Source organism: Pollicipes pollicipes, unplaced genomic scaffold (assembly GCF_011947565.3).
Source record: "Pollicipes pollicipes isolate AB1234 unplaced genomic scaffold, Ppol_2.1 Scaffold_1600;HRSCAF=1878_pilon_pilon_pilon, whole genome shotgun sequence".
Classification (NCBI taxonomy): Eukaryota; Metazoa; Arthropoda; class Thecostraca; order Pollicipedomorpha; family Pollicipedidae; genus Pollicipes; species Pollicipes pollicipes.
This window is the reverse complement of record NW_023595962.1, coordinates 10,611,556-10,630,239: the sequence shown is the minus strand read 5'-3', so window position 1 is coordinate 10,630,239 and position 18,684 is coordinate 10,611,556. Positions and strand designations below refer to the sequence as shown.

Here is an 18,684-nt window from a genome sequence, read left to right as displayed (position 1 = left end):
CAAGACACGGACACGACTCGCAAAAATTACCTGGTGGAATACACCCGGAAAACTGCAGGGACGCACTTTGCGGGCCAGTAAAAGCAAATTAATTAAGCGAGATCAAGTTAACTGTTGGTCACGATGCCGTAATCTCTTCGTGATCATCGTCAGCTCGGTGTTGTGATCATCGTCAGCTCCGTGTTGTGATCATCGTCGCCTGGGTGTCGTCATCATCGTCAGCTCGGTGTTGTGGTCATTGTCAGCTCGGTGTTGTGATCATCGTCAGCTCGGTGTTGTGGTCATTGTCAGCTCGCCATTGTGATCATCGTCAGCTCGGTGTCGTCATCATTGTCAGCTCGGTGTTGTGATCATCGTCAGCTTGGTGTTGTGATCATCGTCAGCTCGGTGTTGTGATCATCGTCGCCTGGGTGTCGTCATCATCGTCAGCTCGGTGTTGTGGTCATTGTCAGCTCGGTGTTGTGATCATCGTCAGCTCGGTGTTGTGGTCATTGTCAGCTCGCCATTGTGATCATCGTCAGCTCGGTGTCGTCATCATTGTCAGCTCGGTGTTGTGATCATCGTCAGCTTGGTGTTGTGATCATCGTCAGCTCGGTGTCATCATCGTCAGCTCGGTGTCGGTCGATGCTAACAACTTACACTATCCACCTTATGCTGAAATAATGGCATGAACCAAAAGCCCTTCACCTACTACTGTACCACACAGCGTCACAGCGGCGCCAGAATACTGTGTTACTATCCAGAAGTCCGCCTCCTTTCCGACCTCACACCCACCACCCCTGACATGTTATCCAAGCAGGGATCAGAGCAGACTCGTCCCCCGGCCGTTCCCTTCCCTCGTGCCGCGATGAGCTGGTGGCCGCGTCACAACGTACCGACCCGGTGGTGCAGGTGGGACCACACGTGACGTACCAATCCAGTGGTGCAGGTGGGACCACACGTGACGTACCGATCTGGTGGTGCGGATGGAACCACACGTGACGTACCGATTTGGTGGTGCAGGTGGGACCACACGTGACGTACCGATCTGGTGGTGCGGATGGAACCACACGTGACGTACCGACCCAGCGGTGCAGGTGGGACCACACGTGACGTACCGATCCAATGGTGCAGGTGGGACGAGACGTACGGACACTCCAGCGCCTCGCGGTGCACGCGGATGAACTCGCGCGGGTCGCCCTTGGCCCAGGGCGGCAGCACCACGTCGTCCAGGGCGGTGCCGTTCTGCTTGTGACCTGGGGACCAGGACGGCGCCAGCTCTGTGACGTGGCCTCGTCCGGCTGACGAGCCAGGGCGGACCGGCGGGCACCGAGCGGCGCGTTCTCGGCCATCAACAGGCAACACCGAGTCAGCCGGCCAGCGGCTACAGAGACTATGAGAGCACGTGTTAAAGCGCTGAAAACGAAGCCGATGATTCTGCGCCCCACCAGGGGACTTGTGCATACCGCACACAGAATACCGAAAGAACCGAGCACAAGATAATGAGATCTGGTTGAGGCATGACGGCGATATTACCCATCTATTTTCTAATTAAAAAGTCCACAGTGGAGAGGTTATTGTGCATTGGAGACTGAGGGCCAACCAACTCGTCTTTATGTCACAACTAACCCTCGATTTCCAATATAACACAGTTGTTAGAGAGCTTTTCCCTGGGACCAAATGCGGCTGAAACAGCGTGCACCAGCATAGCCCTGCCAAACGCCGGCATAGCAGAAAAATGAGTAACTCCAGTAGAAGTATCGAGCGCACAAACACACCATCAAACTGGCACACCACCGCCGCCCCCCCCCCCCCCCCGTCCACACACACACACACGCGGAGCGTCTCCCTTCAGACTCCGCCCACCGCAGGGCGGCCCGCCGGCAGCCCCTACCCAAGTCGAAGCCGTTGGCGTTGCCGACGAACTCTGGCAGGTAGAAGAACTCCGGTATGAGCTCCCGCACGTCGGCCATGTTGTGCTTGGAGGCAGAGAGCCAGGCGTCCTCCACGCTGTGGAACATCCGGTCCGCCAGGTCGAAGTGCCCGCCCTAGGGGCAAGGCGGGGTTTGTAACTCAGCGAGCTCCCGCCCTGGGGGCGTGACGGGGTTTGTGGGTCAGCGAGCTCCCGCCCTGGGGGCGTGACGGGGTTTGCGGGTCAGCGAGCTCCCACCCTGGGGAGAAACGGGGTTTGTAACTCAGCGAGGTCCCGCTCTGGGGGCAAGGCGGGGTTTGTAACTCAGCGAGCTCCCGCCCTGGGGGCGTGACGGGGTTTGCGGGTCAGCGAGCTCCCACTCTGGGGAGAAACGGGGTTTGTAACTCAGCGAGGTCCCGCTCTGGGGGCAAGGCCGGGTTTGTAACTCAGCGAGCTCCCGCCCTGGGGGCGTGACGGGGTTTGCGGGTCAGCGAGCTCCCGCCCTGGGGGCAAGGCGCGGTTTGTGGCTCAGCGAGCTCCCGCCTTGGGGAGAAACGGGGTTTGCGGCTCAGCGAGCTCCCGCCTTGGGGAGAAACGGGGTTCGTAACTCAGCGAGGTCCCGCTCTGGGGGCAAGGCGGGGTTTGTGGCTAAGCGAGCTCCCACCCTGGGAGCGTGGCGGGGTTTGCGGGTCAGCGAGCCGCCGCCCAGGGAGCGTGACGAGGTTTGTGGCTCAGCGAGCTCCCGCCCTAGGGGGTGGCAAGGTTCATGACCCAGCAAGCTCAGAGTGTGGCCACGTGACCGCGCTGTGCAGAGACGCAGGGCTCGGCCGGGTCAGGCGTGGCCAGGCCGCCGGACACCGCCGGCGGCGCGCCCGCCTGCCCGGCACGGACGCTCCGGCCCAATCACCATCTGGGAGTTCACACACAAGGCCACTTAGAGATCACCGGCGCACTGGCGAACACGGCCTCACTGCGTACAGCCTGGCAGTGAGGCCGTGTTCGCCCGTGGACGCCGTACGTTGAACAGCGGACAACCAGGTACACACACGTACGTGCGCAGGACGTACACGCAAAGTCCCGAACAGCCGCGGACAGCTGCCTATTACGCACGTTAAATGGAAGGTTTCACATTTGGAGATAATGAAGTAAGCATCAGATGTGATGAAGCAAGCTCCCTTATTATAATTAGTATGCTTTTAAGTGGAAAAGAGTGCTCCAGACAGCACAGTTCTGTTGAGCAAATATGCTCCTAAATGTCATCGTGTCTTGCACAGGATTGATTGAGAGCCAATTAATAACCGTCATATCTGTAAATTGTGCTCACGAACGCCAGATAAGAACGCCTAAACAGTAATATTTTTCTTGGCCCTGATTGCCGCATGGCTTATGGAATTAAAGAATTTGAATGACGTTATAAGGACGTCATGAATGCCGAGGTGGCTTAAAATTACCCCCCCCCCCCCCAAATAAAACTCCATTTCCACGGGCGTGCAGGTCAGAAACTAGCGGGACTTAGGTCTTAAGAAGAGCAGAATTGTAAACAGCACCGAAAAGTCTTCAAAATGGCTATTTCACTTAAAGACCCCACATATACGTGGAACACCCCTTTTAAGTGCGCCGTGGTATGGCATCTTGTAAAGGTGCTTCGCCTTAAGCCGGCACGCTTGAGCTTTTTACAAACAGTTCAGCTCATATGCTTCTAGCCAGCCTCACACGATGCCTTCGTGGACGCTTACTGATGGGTTACGGCCAAGGTCACGCGAACTTTCGTCCTCGGGGCCACACCAGCCGAACTGTCGGCACGGCGCCGGCCGACAGCTCAGCGGGGGACCAGCCGACAGCTCGGCGGGGGACCGGCCGACAGCTCGGCGGGGGACCGGCCGACTGCTCGGCGGGGGACCGGCCGACAGCTCGGCGGGGGACCGGCCGACAGCTCGGCAGAACACCAGCCGACAGCTCGGCGGAACACCGCCCGACAGCTCGACGGAACATCGCCCGACAGCTCGACGGAACACCGGCCGACAGCTCGGCGGGGACCGGTCGACAGCTCGACTGGGACTGGTCGACAGCCTGACGGAACACCGGTCGACAGCCCCGTCTCACCTGCAGTCGGAGGAAGTGGGTGCTGAACGGCTCCAGCCGCACCAGGTAGCTGCAGACGATCATGGCTGACGAGTAGTGGGTGCCGTAGTGGTAGGGCGGCGTCTCGCCCGTCGGGTCGTCCCACTCCCGGTACCTGGCCAATCACCGCACGCGTCACAACACCGCAGGCCAATCAGGGACGACGCCGGTCAGTAGGTCACCAATCGGATGGCCGGGCGGGCTAGAGCAACATGTGAGGAGAAACAAGTCACTGGTGACACGTAATGCATTATTTGCTAGCTTTCTTATATCGGCTATGGAGCTCACTTCGGGACATTGCGTGTCAATGCCTTTTACCACGCTGCCCTGTCCGTCGCGGTGACCCACCTCGGCACACAACTGACAGCTGTGCAATATCCACATATTGGCACCTGACATCATCGCTTCTACAAGACACGCGTGTAAGGCAGCCCACCTATCGCCTATGAGAACACTATACTGATACCTCCTCTTCTACGAGGCGTGGCCCAACAGTCCGAACTGTAACAAACTGCAGTGACCAGGACAGACATGGCCGGCACCAGGACAGGGTGTGGGCGGCGCGTGCGGGTACGTCAGACCGAGCCCAGCTCGCCCGGAGCCGCGCGGCCGGGCCGCCCGCCTTCGGCGCCGCCACCGCCCACACATCTCCTCAGTGTGTGCTGTATAGCGCGCGTGGGCGGCTAACCTGGTCACGAGAGAGAGAGCGAGAGAGCGCGAGAGCCAGCGAGAGAGCGAAAGAGAGCGAGAGAGAGACGCCTACCAGTCTTGGCCAGTGGCAACCCTAACCTGAGCGCACGCCGCCACGCGCACCTCTTCCCGGACTGGTGGAGCTGGCGGGCATCTACACACGCACCTCCTCTCGAGCGAGCGGAGTGGCTGGGGCACACAGACACGCACCTCTTCCCGCAACGGTGGACCAGCTCGCACACCCGGCCGACGCCCACCTCTCGTCGGACTGGTAGAGCCACCCCCTCCCCTCAGCACGCACCTCTTCTCGAACTGGTGCTGGCGGCGGGGCGTCTGCGCGCCCATGGGTCGGGTCAGGTCGCGGAAGGTGGCCGCGTCGGCCAGGTCCAGCCGCTCGGACGTGTAGTCGGCCAGGACCCACGGGAACACCGGGTACTGCATCAGGTCGTTGTAGGAGCGGCCGGCCAGCGAGTTGAGGTGCATCAGGTACTGGAAGTTGGACATCTCGCCTCGCTGTGGACACGGGCCGGGGCTCCGTCAGCCGTCGGCCGAGGCGGCGCCCGCCGGGCCCGCTACATCGCGGCCGGCCGGTGTCACGCCCGGGTCGCCAGGACACACGGGCCACCAGCGGGCATCCCAACACATGCTACGCCACAATGCCGCTCTTTCACGGCTCACATTGTTTGTCGGCTCACTCACATGGCAGCGCACAACGCAATCCCGACTATTGTGATGAGCTGAGGCCTACGGCGCAACACAGCGCATACCCTGACCCATCTACCGCTGTTGTACGCCGCCGGACCGACCTCTGCCAGACGCCGTCCACCGAAGCAAACAAACCACAGCGCCTACACAGGGCGGCGGGTGCCAGCGGCGTGCTCGCGGCTGCGTGCTCACCACCCAGCGCTGCGTGACGCTGGTGTCGCCCATCAGCGAGCTGAGTAAGCTGCCGCTCTGGTCGACGTTCGCCGACGTCTTTTGGCCGGCCACGCTCTCCTGCGTGTCAGCCATCGACGTGGCCACGGACATCATCCTGCGGCGCGCGCGGGTCAGGTCAGGTCAGATCAGGCCACGGACATCATCCTGAGACGCACGCGGGTCAGGTCAGGTCAGGCCACGGACATCATACCGAGACGGACGCGGGTCAGGTCAGATCAGGTCAGGTCACGGAATCCTCCTGAGACGCACGCGGGCCAGGTCAGGTCAGGTCAGGCCACGGAAATCATCCTGAGACGCACGCGGGTCAGGTCAGGTCAGCACACGGACATCAACCTGAGACGCACGCGCGTCAGGTCAGGTCAGGGCACGGGCATCATACTGAGGCGAACGCGGGTCAGGTCACGTCAGGTCGCGGGCACCATACTGAGACGCACGCGGATCAGGTCAGGTCAGGTCAGGTCAGGTCACGGGCATCATACTGAGACGGACGCGCGTCAGGTCAGGGCACGGACATCATCCTGCGACGCACGCGGGTAAGGTCAGGTCACGAACATCATCCTGTGATGCACGCGGGTGAGGTCAGGTCAATCCTGAGACGCACGCGGGTCAGGTCAGGTCAGGGCACGGACATCATCCTGAGGCGCACGCGAGTCAGGTCAGGTCCCGGACACCATACTAGACACACCCGTGTCTGGTCAGATCAGGTCAGGTCAGGTCAGTTACACCATCCATGTTGTGGAGATGAGACGGTCAGTTTAGAACAGATAGACGCGACCGCAGCGTGTAACAACGCTACGCACAGCAGGGCACTACCGGCATTGCATTCGGCAAAGGTAGACCCCAAAGAGGACTCCCAGCCCGAAGAGGGACAGCGGCGGCCTATCTGTTGCTGTCGCTTACACGCGATCACTGAACTGGAGGCATACTCTTTGAAACGAAAGCATGCTTTATGGTGTTGTTAGCTATGGCTGGATTATCAGACACCCCATAAGCTTCATGCAAGTGATAATGGCTAACCGTGAACCGAGTACGAAATCATGGGCCAATGAAGCAACACAATCTTGCACAAATGCACAACTGGCTCCCAGATGCCGATGTTGAGAGAAAATTCGACGGGCAAGTCGACAATACCAGCCTGCGAGTCCGGCCTTCGCCGCTCCAGCCGGCCGGGGCGCGGGCGCGCGTGCTCACCTCTGGTAGATCTTATTCCTGGTCTTGATGGGGAAAGCCAGCAGGTAGTTGCGCCCATCGGCCGAGAAGAACTCCACGGCTATCGGCTGCAGCAGGTACCTGAGAGCGGCGGTGGTACACGGTACAGGGGTGCAACGCACTGTATGGTGCTCACGCTAGCCGGGTACAGCTCGCGTTCGCCTGATAGCGGCGGCCGTACTCGGTACAGGAGTACAACCCGCCGCGTGGTGCTCAGGCTAGCCGGGAATAGCTCGCGTTCGCCTGAGAGCGGCAACGGTATTCGGTGCAGCCCGCGTTCGCCTGAGGGCGGCAACGATATACGGTGCGAGGTTCAGCCCACCGCGTGGTGCTCACACTAGCCCGGTACAGCTCGCGTTCAGGCATCGGCAGGGACAGCAGCCACGACACCCGCACAAACAAGGCCACGCCCTCTGCTACCCGCACGGGCGGGGCGCGGCAACGCTTCGGCGCAGTTACCAGGCACGGCGTTCGTTGGTGCGGTCTCACGGTCCACATCACTGTCACCGGCGTCCACGTTATTTTAAAACCACCGACAGCTGCTTCAGGCCGCCCACCAGTGGCTGCTGAAGTTTGAGAGCCACTGACCTGCGTTTGAGCACCTCGCGGATGTCGTCGTAGGCCACCTTGGACACGGAGCGGACGTCCTTCACCAGCCGGCCGGTGGGCTGGCACGGCACGATCGGCTCGTGCATGTTGGCCGGCAGGTTACTGATGTCGCTGCGGGAGGCCGGCGGCGCGGGTCACACCCTCCCGGGTCACACTGGCACCGCTCAGGCCACATCCACTCAGGTCAGGTCACACCCGCTCAGGTCACACCAGCCCCGCTCAGGCCATACCCACTCAGGTCGGGTCACACCTGCCCAGGTCACACCCCTTGGGTCACACATGCTCAGGTCACACACGCAGGTCACACCCGCCCCACTCAGGTCATATCTGCTCAGGCCACACCCACTCAGGTCAGGTCACACTTGCTCAGGTCAAACCCGCTCAGACCACACCGGCACCACTCAGGCCACACCCACTCAGGTCAGGTCACACTGCTCAGGTCAAACCCGCTCAGACCACACCGGCACCACTCAGGCCACACCCACTCAGGTCAGGTCACACTTGCTCAGGTCAAACCCGCTCAGACCACACCGGCACCACTCAGGCCACACCCGCTCAGGTCAGGTCACACCCGCTCATGTCACACCCACACACAATCAGATGAGCGGGGAGCTGGCGCCAACGCCGGGACCGGAGGCCGGCTGCCGGGGTGTGCTGAGTACCACAGCCGGGTGCCGGGCTGCTCCGCGGCTGGCTCGCCGTCGGGTCACGTGACAGCAGGCTCACAAACTAAGCGCCGCAGTCTGATCGCGTGAATCGTGTACACACATGCACTGTGTGAAACAACTGCCAATATGTACAAACAAGCAGTGGGGGAAATACTCGATAGGGACTACGGACCTAGAAATAAGCTCTCGACTGAGGAATACTAGATCCAGACAAAGAACTAGATGAGAGATGGACTAGTGACTAGCGATAGGACAGGTGATAGATAAGGACTAGTGAAAAGGATTAATGAGAATACGACTAATGACTGACCGCAGTCTCGACCACCGTCGCCCCAGCGCCGGACGGCGAGCGCCGCGCGGCGCCTCTCACCGTATCTCCCTGGTCTTGAGCATGGTGAAGCCGTCCACCACGTACACGTGGTCGCGTCCGAACAGCAGCAGGCCCTCCACCGTGTCCAGACCCTGGATCCGCGCGCATCGGTACATGTGCGATATCTGGCAACACGGCGGTATGAGTCAGACCCGTACAAAGACATTCCCACTGGTACATGTGCCATATCTGGCGACACGACGGTATGAGTCAGACCCGTACAAAGACATTCCCACTGACACATGTGCCATATCTGGCAAAACGAGGCATAGAGAGACATGCTTCTACGGCTAGGGAATCCTCCCTATATCGCCACACGCGCCACATTCGTCAACAGTAACCATGTCAGCGGCATGCATAGCCCCCGACCGACAGCTGACAGATGACAGACTGACAGCTGCGTGTCTGCTGATGACAACTGCCTGAGATGTTAGATGCGTGACATATCCCAGACCCGACTGAGCTTAAAGCCGTCCCATCGGTGCTCGATGTCCTGGGGCTGCCCTATCACACAAGCCGGCTTGCCGCCCGAACGCAAACCGCACACTCCCATCGTTTGTCCCGGCCTGTGCTCCCCGCGCCGCCCGAGCTCAGACCGCGTGCTCCCAACCCACGTGCCGAGGCCTTCACACCCTACCCTTGTGAAGTCTACATTCACATCCTACCCTCCCCCCTTGCGCCTCGGCCGGCGGCCCCGGCACCGGCCGAGCCCCGGTGCTGCGCACTCCCCGGCGTCCGTGCGCCGTCACCTTCTCTCCGCTCTCGAGCAGCCTCAGCAGGGTCTGGTTGTCGGGGCTCGTGTCGGCCAGCTGGGCGGCCGGCCGGTCGGCGGCCGCCGCCTCGGCCGCCGCCTCCGTCAGGTCGAGCGATTCCGAGTCCTCGTCCGTGTCGGAGGTCATGCGCCGCCGCCGCAGGCTGCCGCGGATGCCTGGCGGCCATCACGTCACTCCCGTCACGCCCGGCGGCTCCCAGCCGTCACGGCACGTCACGGACACATGGTAGGCTGATGGAGGTGCGTTACGGCACTAAGACTCATTTGGGCGCGCGTGGGTGGTGCGCTCACCAACCACTTTCCAGATACAGCGCATAAACATCCATAAGCGAAAGGCTCCTCTGCCAGTTTTTGTCATGTCCTTTCGCTACGCCACAACAATGGCCCACGCCTCCCGCCATGCGGGCCACCTAACGCTCAACCATCGCGCATCCACGGTCTCTCCCCCCCCCCCCTCCCTCCTCCTCACCAGCCACGACCAAGTCCGCTCTCACCGCCGGGTGCGCTCGCACTCTCACCACCACGCGGCGGACGCCCTCTCACCGCCACGCGCGGGCGCGCTCTCACCAGCCTGTCGGAGTTTCTCGCCGATGTCGGCGCAGTCTGCCGGCTCATCATCGGTCAGCGCCAGCGGGTCGGGCGCCGCCGCCGGCCGGCCGGCCTCGGCGCCGCCCAGCAGCGCGCGCCGCGGCGGCAGCTGGGCCCAGGCGCGCGCGTCCCGCGACCGCGCCACCTTGTACTTGGTGGCGCGCTGCCGGCGCGGGGGGAGCGGGGAGACGACTGTCAACGCGGGCGTCCACGCCGGGCACCCGGCCACCGAAGGGCTTGCGGAAGTTGAGAGCTGCCCGCCGAGAGACGAAAGGACGGCACAGCAAGAACAACACGCACAGAATCAACACACGAGGGTGTCCACGCCCCTCCATGCCACCAGCCTCCTCCAGCTACTCCACAAGCGCAGCTGCCCGTCTTTGACGAGATCCACGGCTCATTTGTACCACGCCGACGCGCCACAGGTGCTGCCATCTATCGGTGGGGTCGGCCCGGCCGCCGCCGGCCGCGCGTCAGACCACTCACGTGTACCACCAGCTCCAGGTCGGGCCGGTACGGGTAGCGCTGGTAGAACGTCACGTCCAGGCTCGTGCGCTTGCGCATGCGGCACGGCCCCTCCGTGTTGTCCAGTTGCCACTTGCTGAGGCTGTCGCGGGAGGATCGGAGCGGTCAGAGCGGGCGTCCTCCGGCGCAGAGGCGGGTCACTCAGAGCACAGCGACAGCTGTGACCGGGCCCGGAGTCTGCCCGGCCGCCAAAGGCCAGCCGCATCGGACGCGCCCCGCACGAGAGCACCCCGGATCGGGCCGACAGTCGGAGCGGTCAGAGCGGGCGTCCTCCGGCGCAGAGGCGGGTCACTCAGAGCAGAGGGCCAACTGTGACGGGGGCAGCCGTCTGCCGGGCGCCAAAGGCCAGCCGCACCAGACACACCCCGCACGAGAGCACCCCGGAGCGGGCCGACAATCGGAGCGGTCAGAGCGGGCGTCCTCAGGCGCAGAGGCGAATCACACAGAGCAGTGTCAACTGTAACGGGGGCAGCCGTCTGCCCGGCCGCCAGAGGCCAGCGCGCATCGGACGCACGGGAGTACACTAGAGCGAGCCGAGCGGCGGGCTCCGTGTCAGCTCCAGCTCCGACCGCCGCCACCGGCTCCAGCCGGAGCTGGAGCCGGTGGCGGCGGCGGCGCCTCTCACCTGCTGCCCACGTCAGGGCCCCAGAGGCCGCGCTCTCTCGTCAGCTCCATCTCCATCCGCTGCCACTCGTCCATCAGGAAGTCGTCCATGTACTTCTGGCTCTGTAGACAGCGCAGCACGTCCCGTCAGTCCGCGCGTGTTAGCTGCATAGGGCACTGGCCGTGCTTCGGCGCTGCACGAGACCTCCGGCCACTGCACGAGATCATTCTGTCATTGCATGAGGCCGTCTGCCACTGCACGAGACCATTCTGTCATTGCATGAGGCCGTCTGCCACTGCACGAGACCATTCTGTCATTGCACGAGACCTCCGGCCACTGCACGAGACCATTCTGTCATTGCACGAGACCGTCTGCCACTGCAAGAGACCATTCTGTCAATGTACGAGTGGGGTCGGGGTAATCCGGGGAGGCAAACTAACAAATACAGTGACTTCACGCCCACGTCTGCATTTTCCGCTCCTTTCGCTTCGAGGACACGTCCAGTTCAAGCCGCCAGTTGACGTCGCCACACGGTAATCACCCCACAAGGAGTCACTCAGCCGACAACTTTAACCCAGAAGTCGCTTACCACGGTCTTACCTTCCAGTGCATCGTCCACCCCAGTATCATACCCCCAACACCTGCTCACCTACCACCCACACGGCGCACCTCCTCCCTCACCCTCCTCCCGCAGCGTCCACCAGGGCACGAGCCGACACGGACCGACGCGGCGCGGCGCGACGCACCTGTTTCAGCTGGCGGAACTGCGTGGCCACCGTGTCGCGGACGAGGCCGATATGCTGCAGCGTACAGAGGTCGGCCTCGCCGGCCGTCAGCGTCGAGTGGCGCGCGCGCACCGAGTCGTCGCGCCGCGAGCGCGTGCGCTGCGCCAGCCGCGTCAGGCCGCCCGTCACGCGCTGCAGCTTCTGTCGGCGCCCGGCGGCCAGCGCGCGTCACCACGCGCCCGCCGACGCACCCACCACACTGTCGTGTGACGCGCGCGGGACGGCACGGCACGTCGACCGAAGTGTAATTCGGGGGCACATTTCATGCTGGTGCTGCACGCTTCGTACATAAGCCACATCAGACATTTTGGCAACCGCTGAACCCTGGTCCAACAAGCTAAACCCACATGAAAAGAGACTTGCCTCAATTCCACACGCTCCCCGTCTCACATGTTGCAGACCGCCCGCAATAGCTTCATTTCGTGCTTGCGTTCCCCGTCTCCTTTAACATCCAACCCCCCCCCCCCCTCAGCAGAATGCGTCGCTGTGTGGGCCGCAGCGGCCGACGGACGCCACGTGTTCGCCGCGTGCTCACGCTGCTGACGGTCTGCAGCTGCGCCTGGATCTCCCACGGCGGCCGGTACGAGCACTTCTTCTCGCCGTCGAGGAAGGCCAGCCAGAGCCGCGTGGCCGGCTCCTGCAGCAGCTCCCGCACCGCCTCCAGGTCCGGCGCCGTGCTGTTCTGCAGCGGCAGGCTGACCTTAAACACCTGCCGACCGTCAGGTGTCAGGTCAGGTCAGGTCAGGGTATGCCGGGGCAATGCATTGTTTTGCAGCGGCTGGCCGACATTTCAAACCTGTCGGCCATCAGACGTCAGGGCAGATCAGGGTAGGACAGAACAGGACAGGACAGGACAGGACAGGACAGGACAGGACAGGACAGGACAGGACAGGTCAGGTCAGGTGAGATCAGGTCAGAGCGATGCACTGCTCTGCAGGCAACCCACACGCACGCACACCCCTGGCCTGGCGACCGTGACCGTGGCCGTGGTCACGGCTGTGGTCGTGGCCGGGGCCGGGGCCGGGGCCGGGGCCGGGGCCGGGGCCGGGGCCGTCAGCCCGCTCGGCGCCGTGCCGCCCCTGCAGCCTCACCTCCTCGACGGCGGGCCGTTTCCAGATGTACAGCTCGCACCAGACACGGCGGGCGGCGTTGGCCATCAGGTTGTGTCCCTGGGCCGTGTTGGGACTGGTCTCGGGGTCGAGCGAGGTCGGGATCGCGTGCCAAACCGTTCGAGACTCGGCCTCCATGCTGCGGGTCAGAGGTCAGGTCAGGTCACAGGTCAGGTCAAGCGCTGGGCAGCAGGACCACGCCGCGTGTGGCCAGAATGACAAGACCTGAATCATGCCATGTCAGGTCAGGTCACGTGCAGCGAGCAGGCCAAGTCAGACAGACTTAGCACACTTTATGACCTCCGTGGAGAAACGTGTCGCGTGGCACGTTAATGCACTTGCGAAAAAAGCGTAGAAGACGTGCTGAGATCAATTATGACGACAGACCTGAACACATTTAAGTGGCGTTACAGGTGATGACCGCCCATTCCTACCAGGATCCAATGCCTCGCGACCGACAGAAAGCACCCGAACCAAGACGGTCCGGAACAACACACAACCCCAACCAAGCTGCTTTTCACGTCAACCACGATAGGCTATTTGTTGCTTACCAACCGATGCATCCCAGCATAGCATATTGTAGCACATATATTATTCTACGGTTCACATTCATGTGCTAAATATCCAGGTGTGCGACAATACGTATCTAAGTTCCATGTGCCTAATCGCAACACTGCATATGCATCTACGCAGCATGGGCGCTAGGGTGTGCTAAGTGACGACCTTGGAGCCCGAGGGTCCCGGTTTCGATTCCCGGTGGGTCTACAAGTTTTCTGAGCGCACCACGCCAGCCGGTACGTGACATCCCGCGCCCGGGCGACCCCAGCCCGCCACATGCACCGACAGCCGACCCGTCACGGCACCACCGTATCACTCATCACATACCGCTTCGCACGCTCCTCCACTCTGGGGGCACACGGCCGGATCGTGAGCGGGCGCCGGGCCAGCACCGCCAGCGCAGCGCACTCTGGTCCAGCCCTCTGCACCGATCACCGGCCGGCCCGCCGGACCAGCTGCTCCGCCCCCCCCCCCCCCTCCAATCCTGTATTGGCGAGCATTACGCATGTCGCAGACCACTTTAAACAGTGAACGTAAAAGCGAGGGTGTTTGTGCTCGGAGCGTTCCACTTTCAGTCGCAGAAAAATCTAGGCTCAAACCAATTCGGACATGGGTAATAGCTGAAGCTAGGTATGACCGCTTCAACTTCCTGACGCTTAAGTGCATCCGAGCATAATTCATAAAATACGCGATTACTGATTGTGTTTTCCAGCACGCGGCCGGCCCGCAAGGCACGGCGGGGAGCGTCAGCACGGCGAGGTGCGCCAAGTGTATGAGGGGCGCGTCCGGGCGGGCGCGCCCGGGCCGTCCCTCAGCCGTCCACTCACATGATCTTGAGGCCGCCGGTCAGCTGCAGCAGGCAGTACACCAGCGCGCCGAAAAACTCCGAGTCGTGGTTCCCGGAGCCGAACACCAGGCTCCTGCGGTGGGGGAGCGGCTCGGTGTGAGACCAACACACTGGACAGAGCACACTCTGGCGGCGGGGGAGCGGCTCGGTGTGAGACCAACACACTGGACAGGGCACACTCTGGCGGTGGGGGAGGGGCTCGGTGTGAGACGAACACACTGGACAGGGCACACTCTGGCGGCGGGGGAGCGGCTCGGTGTGAGACCAACACACTGGACAGAGCACACTCTGGCGGCGGGGGAGCGGCTCGGTGTGAGACCAACACACTGGACCCGGGCACACTCTGGCGGCGGCTACACTGCCACAGCTGATACCCAGCGGCGAAGCACGACGAGCAGACTTGTAACGAGGCGCGTAGAGCTAAACTGATCCCTGACACGGCAGCAGCGTGTATTCACGTATCCGCCGCCATTTTCACGAGGCCCTTCGACCCTCCCGTCTTTGCGATGCCTTGCCTGCCAGCCCGATGTGCTCCTGCACATGCCATGACGTGTATATTTGACCTGCCACTCGTCAGCCATGTGTGCTTCACCGGTGGTAAACCCACACGTGTGAGCCTTACACGACACCGCCCAGACAAGGTTATCGCACCAGCACATGTGTGCGTCCTCACCTTGCTCGCAGGTGGCACGCGCAGGTACGACTGAGCAGTGCCTGGCGCATGTGACCACTTCCCACGCGTTGTTGACACCTCATGTTTCAGTCTCTCGCCCGTGATTGGCTCTCGCGTACGTGGTTCTCGTCCGCGATTGGCCTCCATGCGCCCGTCGCTGACCTATGATTGGCCCCCGCTCCCTGCGCGCCCATCTCTCGCCCGTGACTGGCTGCCGCACGCCGGCCGCTCACCTGTGATTGGTCAGCGTGTGCAGCGCCTCGAGCACGCGCAGCTGCTCGGCCACGCAGTCGGGGATTGGCTGCCGCGCACGCGCCGCTCACCTGTGATTGGTCAGCGTGTGCAGCGCCTCGAGCACGCGCAGCTGCTCGGCCACGCAGTCGGTGGGCCGCGAGAGGATGTAGAGCACGGCCCGGTTCAGGCAGTGGTAGACGCCGTCCAGCGGCAGCGTCTGCGACCAGCGGCGCGCCTGGCTGATCAGCTTGATGATGAAGTCCAGCACCTCGTGCGCGTCGCGCTTGAAGATGCCTGCAGGGGCCGGCGGTCGGGTCACGGCCGCGCTGAGGCCAGGCTGGTGCCAATGGTACCCGCACGGCCATCCCTCCGACGGCTACCACAGATTGTGGTATATCCGAAGGACCTGAGCTGGCTTGCCTGCATCTAAATTCGCGGACTACGTCTGGGTCTGTTATCGCAGGACAGCACGTTTCTCCCGATATAGACCGCTTTTTACAACTCATTCGATTACAATATAATGCGCCTAGTGCAAATAACCGATGCAGTTGACGCGTCATTAAAACCCAGTGCTACACACTCAGTAATGCGCTCAGAACACTGTCGGGACAGCACATTGCTGCCCAAATGTCTGTCTTGAATATTCCGTGCAAGCACTGCTCCAAATCTCACGAGCGTCAGCCATCGGGTCGGCCACAGTGTATCATCAGTGAGTATCTGCACCTGCCGGTCACCACGTCCACGCCGGACAAGCCTAGCGAGCGCCAGCCGAGCGTGCCAGGACACAGCACCGACACAGAACCAATCAGCCGTGACTCTGGTGCAGCTCGCGAGCGACCGGGCGCTGATTGGGCGCCTGACCGCGCCGCCGCGCTCTGATTGGCCGAGCGGCCGTGCGGGGCGTGGCCGCGGACTGACCCTGCCAGAGCTTGTCCACCAGCCGGCCGGCGAAGTAGAACACGTTGCCGGGGACGTGCTGCACGCTGCCTCCGGGCGAGATGGGTAGCGCCGCTGCAGCACATAGCAGGAGGCACACGTGACGTCATGTGACGTCACACAGGCCGACGCGGCCGTGTGATGTCAGACAGACATGGGCAGGTGACGTCAGAGCGACGTGGCGTGGCAGCCCCGCAGCCATGTCTGCAAGTGTCTGCCTACTATCACTCATATTCGGCATTTTAACAATACGCCATCCACCCTGTTTTCTTCGTGAATGGTCCAGGAAATGCACCGTGACAACAGCATACAACACAACACTACCTACGCGCAACAAAAAAGCCGCCAACGCTCGGACCATACCACAAACGCTCACCAAAGAAGCACCCCTTGTGACTTTCACATTCGAAACGCCGCACACTTCAACGCCCAGCGACCGACACTAAACCGCCATCCGCCACCACAGCTCTCCCGCGACGCTGTCCCGGCGCGGCACGGCTGGTCCGACCGACCACCAGCGGCGGTGGCCTGCCCTCCGCGAGCGCCTCCGCGAGCGCCGCCGCCGCCGCCGACCCGTACCTTGCTCTCCGATCAGCACGTCCGCGGCCGTCAGGTGGTCCATCAGCAGCGAGAGGATGCGCGTCTGGAAGGACATCTGCTGCGCCAGCGTCGTGTTGTCAGGGGCGACCTGGCCGCAGGACGTCCGGTTATGGACGGCTAGTGGCACAGGGCGACGCCTCGACCGGTGGACGGGGCTCGAACTTTTGTGGCAGTTCAGTAATCGAATTGTCGTAGGGGGCGGCGAACAGGCCACTTTTTGACAAAGTGAGGTTCGAAAATGCACTGAGTAGCCTGACTGCCTCATAGGGAGCTTTGTTTACCGATCTGCTATCGCGATGCAGCAGTGGCAAAGCGAGACAACCACAGCGGAACTCAGAGGCTTGATTACATCGTGCGGAAGAAGTACTTTAGCCTGTAGGGAGCCAATCAAACAGGCCCTGATCCTCCCACCGACGGTCAGTACTCGACACCCCCTGGAGACGAGTCCTCAAACAACAAATACAACACAAAACAACACAAATGCAAACCGCGCACTGAATACGGCAGTACATCACGCCCACACCCACACCCAGCACACCACGCCTCATCAACACCCCGGCCAGCGCTGGCCCGCGCCCGCTACGGCGTCTGGCGGCCGTGGCCCCGTGGGCGCGGACGGCGGCAGCCACTCACCTCCAGCAGGATGTCGATGAGCGGCGGCGAGGTCTTGCTGGGCGCCAGCGACAGCGAGTCCACGGCCACGATCCGGATCAGGTCCAGCACGTACTTACTGGCCGGGTGCGCCGTCAGCACACCCTCCGAGGCGGCGCTCACCAGCACGGCGTCACTCAGAGACACCTGTCGGCGCGCGGCCGAACTTGTGGTTCGCATTTCATCCACCAGCCTCAGCCACAGCTCTCGGATATCATGGCTTGCTGACGTGGCGTATAGCGGAGGAAGCAGAGCATGGCAATAGCCTGGCACCTGAGGGTCTGTGCAATCCTAATCCGTGGAGGGCCTACCGCGCGGAGAGGAGACACTGACGCCTGAACACCTGCCGACCGAGTGCCGCGTCCAGATGAGCTGGCCAGCACGCCCGCACCCGGTGGCGGCCGGCGCTGCTCGGCCGGAGCTGGCGCTGACGAGCTGGTCAGCCATCGGTGCAGCGACGCCACCAGACACTGCAGTACCATGGTCCCCGTCCCTTCCCCAGCTAAGCTGCGGTGTGACCGCCCACTACGAGCGCGCCACGCGCTGCTCCAACATCCGCTCCGTCCCGCCGTGCTGGCTGCCCGCCCAGGCGTGCCGTTCCACCGAGGGCCCCCCCCCCCCCCCCCTTATCCCGCCCTCCGCCGCGCCGCCTCACCGGGTCGTCGAGCGGCGTGGTGGGGCTGCTCTCGGCGCCCGGCCGGTACGGGAAGAGCGTGCCGGCCAGCACGGCCAGCACCTCCGACGACATCAGCACCGGCCGCATGTCGGCACAGTGGTGGTACAGGTACAGCACGAACTGCAGGATCGTCAGCGGCTGCTCCGACGCGCTGTCGGCGCGCCGGCGGCGACGCGTCACACGCGGCGGCGACACTCAATACACGCACGCACGTGAGGCGGGTGGCCGCTGGACAGCAGGCAAGTGGCACCTCCGGACGATCGCTTTTGCATCCCTGCGATGATGATGATTTGGGCTTTGGGGCGCACCGAGTGCAACGGTCATATGGCACCCATGCATCCCTCAGGCGCTTTTGTGCGCCATTAACTATGGCAACCACAAATTCATCAAACGTCCCAGAGGTGAGTCTGATCGCAGTTAGTGAAAAAGAAGATGCACATGGGCAGGAATAAAAAGCGTCCCCACAGCGCGACCTAGTATTACACGGCAGTAACGCACCATCAATTACTTACACCGTCGCAATGTCATCATGTACTATACTTCACAGGCCTCGATCACCGGCCCCAGCTGGAATCAGTCGGGATGTTCGCCGACCGGCCGGCGGCATCTCAGCACACGGAGGCCCGCCA

The 18,684-nt window shown here is 62.5% G+C and overlaps 1 protein-coding gene across 1 annotated transcript in view; it reads right to left on the bottom strand.

The window, feature by feature from the left end:
* The window catches only part of LOC119093703 (WD repeat and FYVE domain-containing protein 3-like), a 64,400-nt gene that overhangs the window by 15,192 nt on the left and 30,524 nt on the right, over positions 1-18,684 (bottom strand). The window contains 23 exon segments of the mRNA XM_037216706.1: positions 1,098-1,235; positions 1,874-2,027; positions 3,995-4,127; positions 5,004-5,215; positions 5,600-5,735; positions 6,833-6,931; positions 7,439-7,570; positions 8,498-8,622; positions 9,247-9,425; positions 9,837-9,840; positions 9,958-10,020; positions 10,344-10,464; positions 11,008-11,108; positions 11,733-11,912; positions 12,307-12,480; positions 12,863-13,019; positions 13,766-13,786; positions 14,266-14,358; positions 15,282-15,486; positions 16,111-16,203; positions 16,708-16,816; positions 17,362-17,526; positions 18,035-18,206. Of these exon segments, the coding sequence (XP_037072601.1) occupies positions 1,098-1,235; positions 1,874-2,027; positions 3,995-4,127; positions 5,004-5,215; positions 5,600-5,735; positions 6,833-6,931; positions 7,439-7,570; positions 8,498-8,622; positions 9,247-9,425; positions 9,837-9,840; positions 9,958-10,020; positions 10,344-10,464; positions 11,008-11,108; positions 11,733-11,912; positions 12,307-12,480; positions 12,863-13,019; positions 13,766-13,786; positions 14,266-14,358; positions 15,282-15,486; positions 16,111-16,203; positions 16,708-16,816; positions 17,362-17,526; positions 18,035-18,206 (2,966 nt within the window).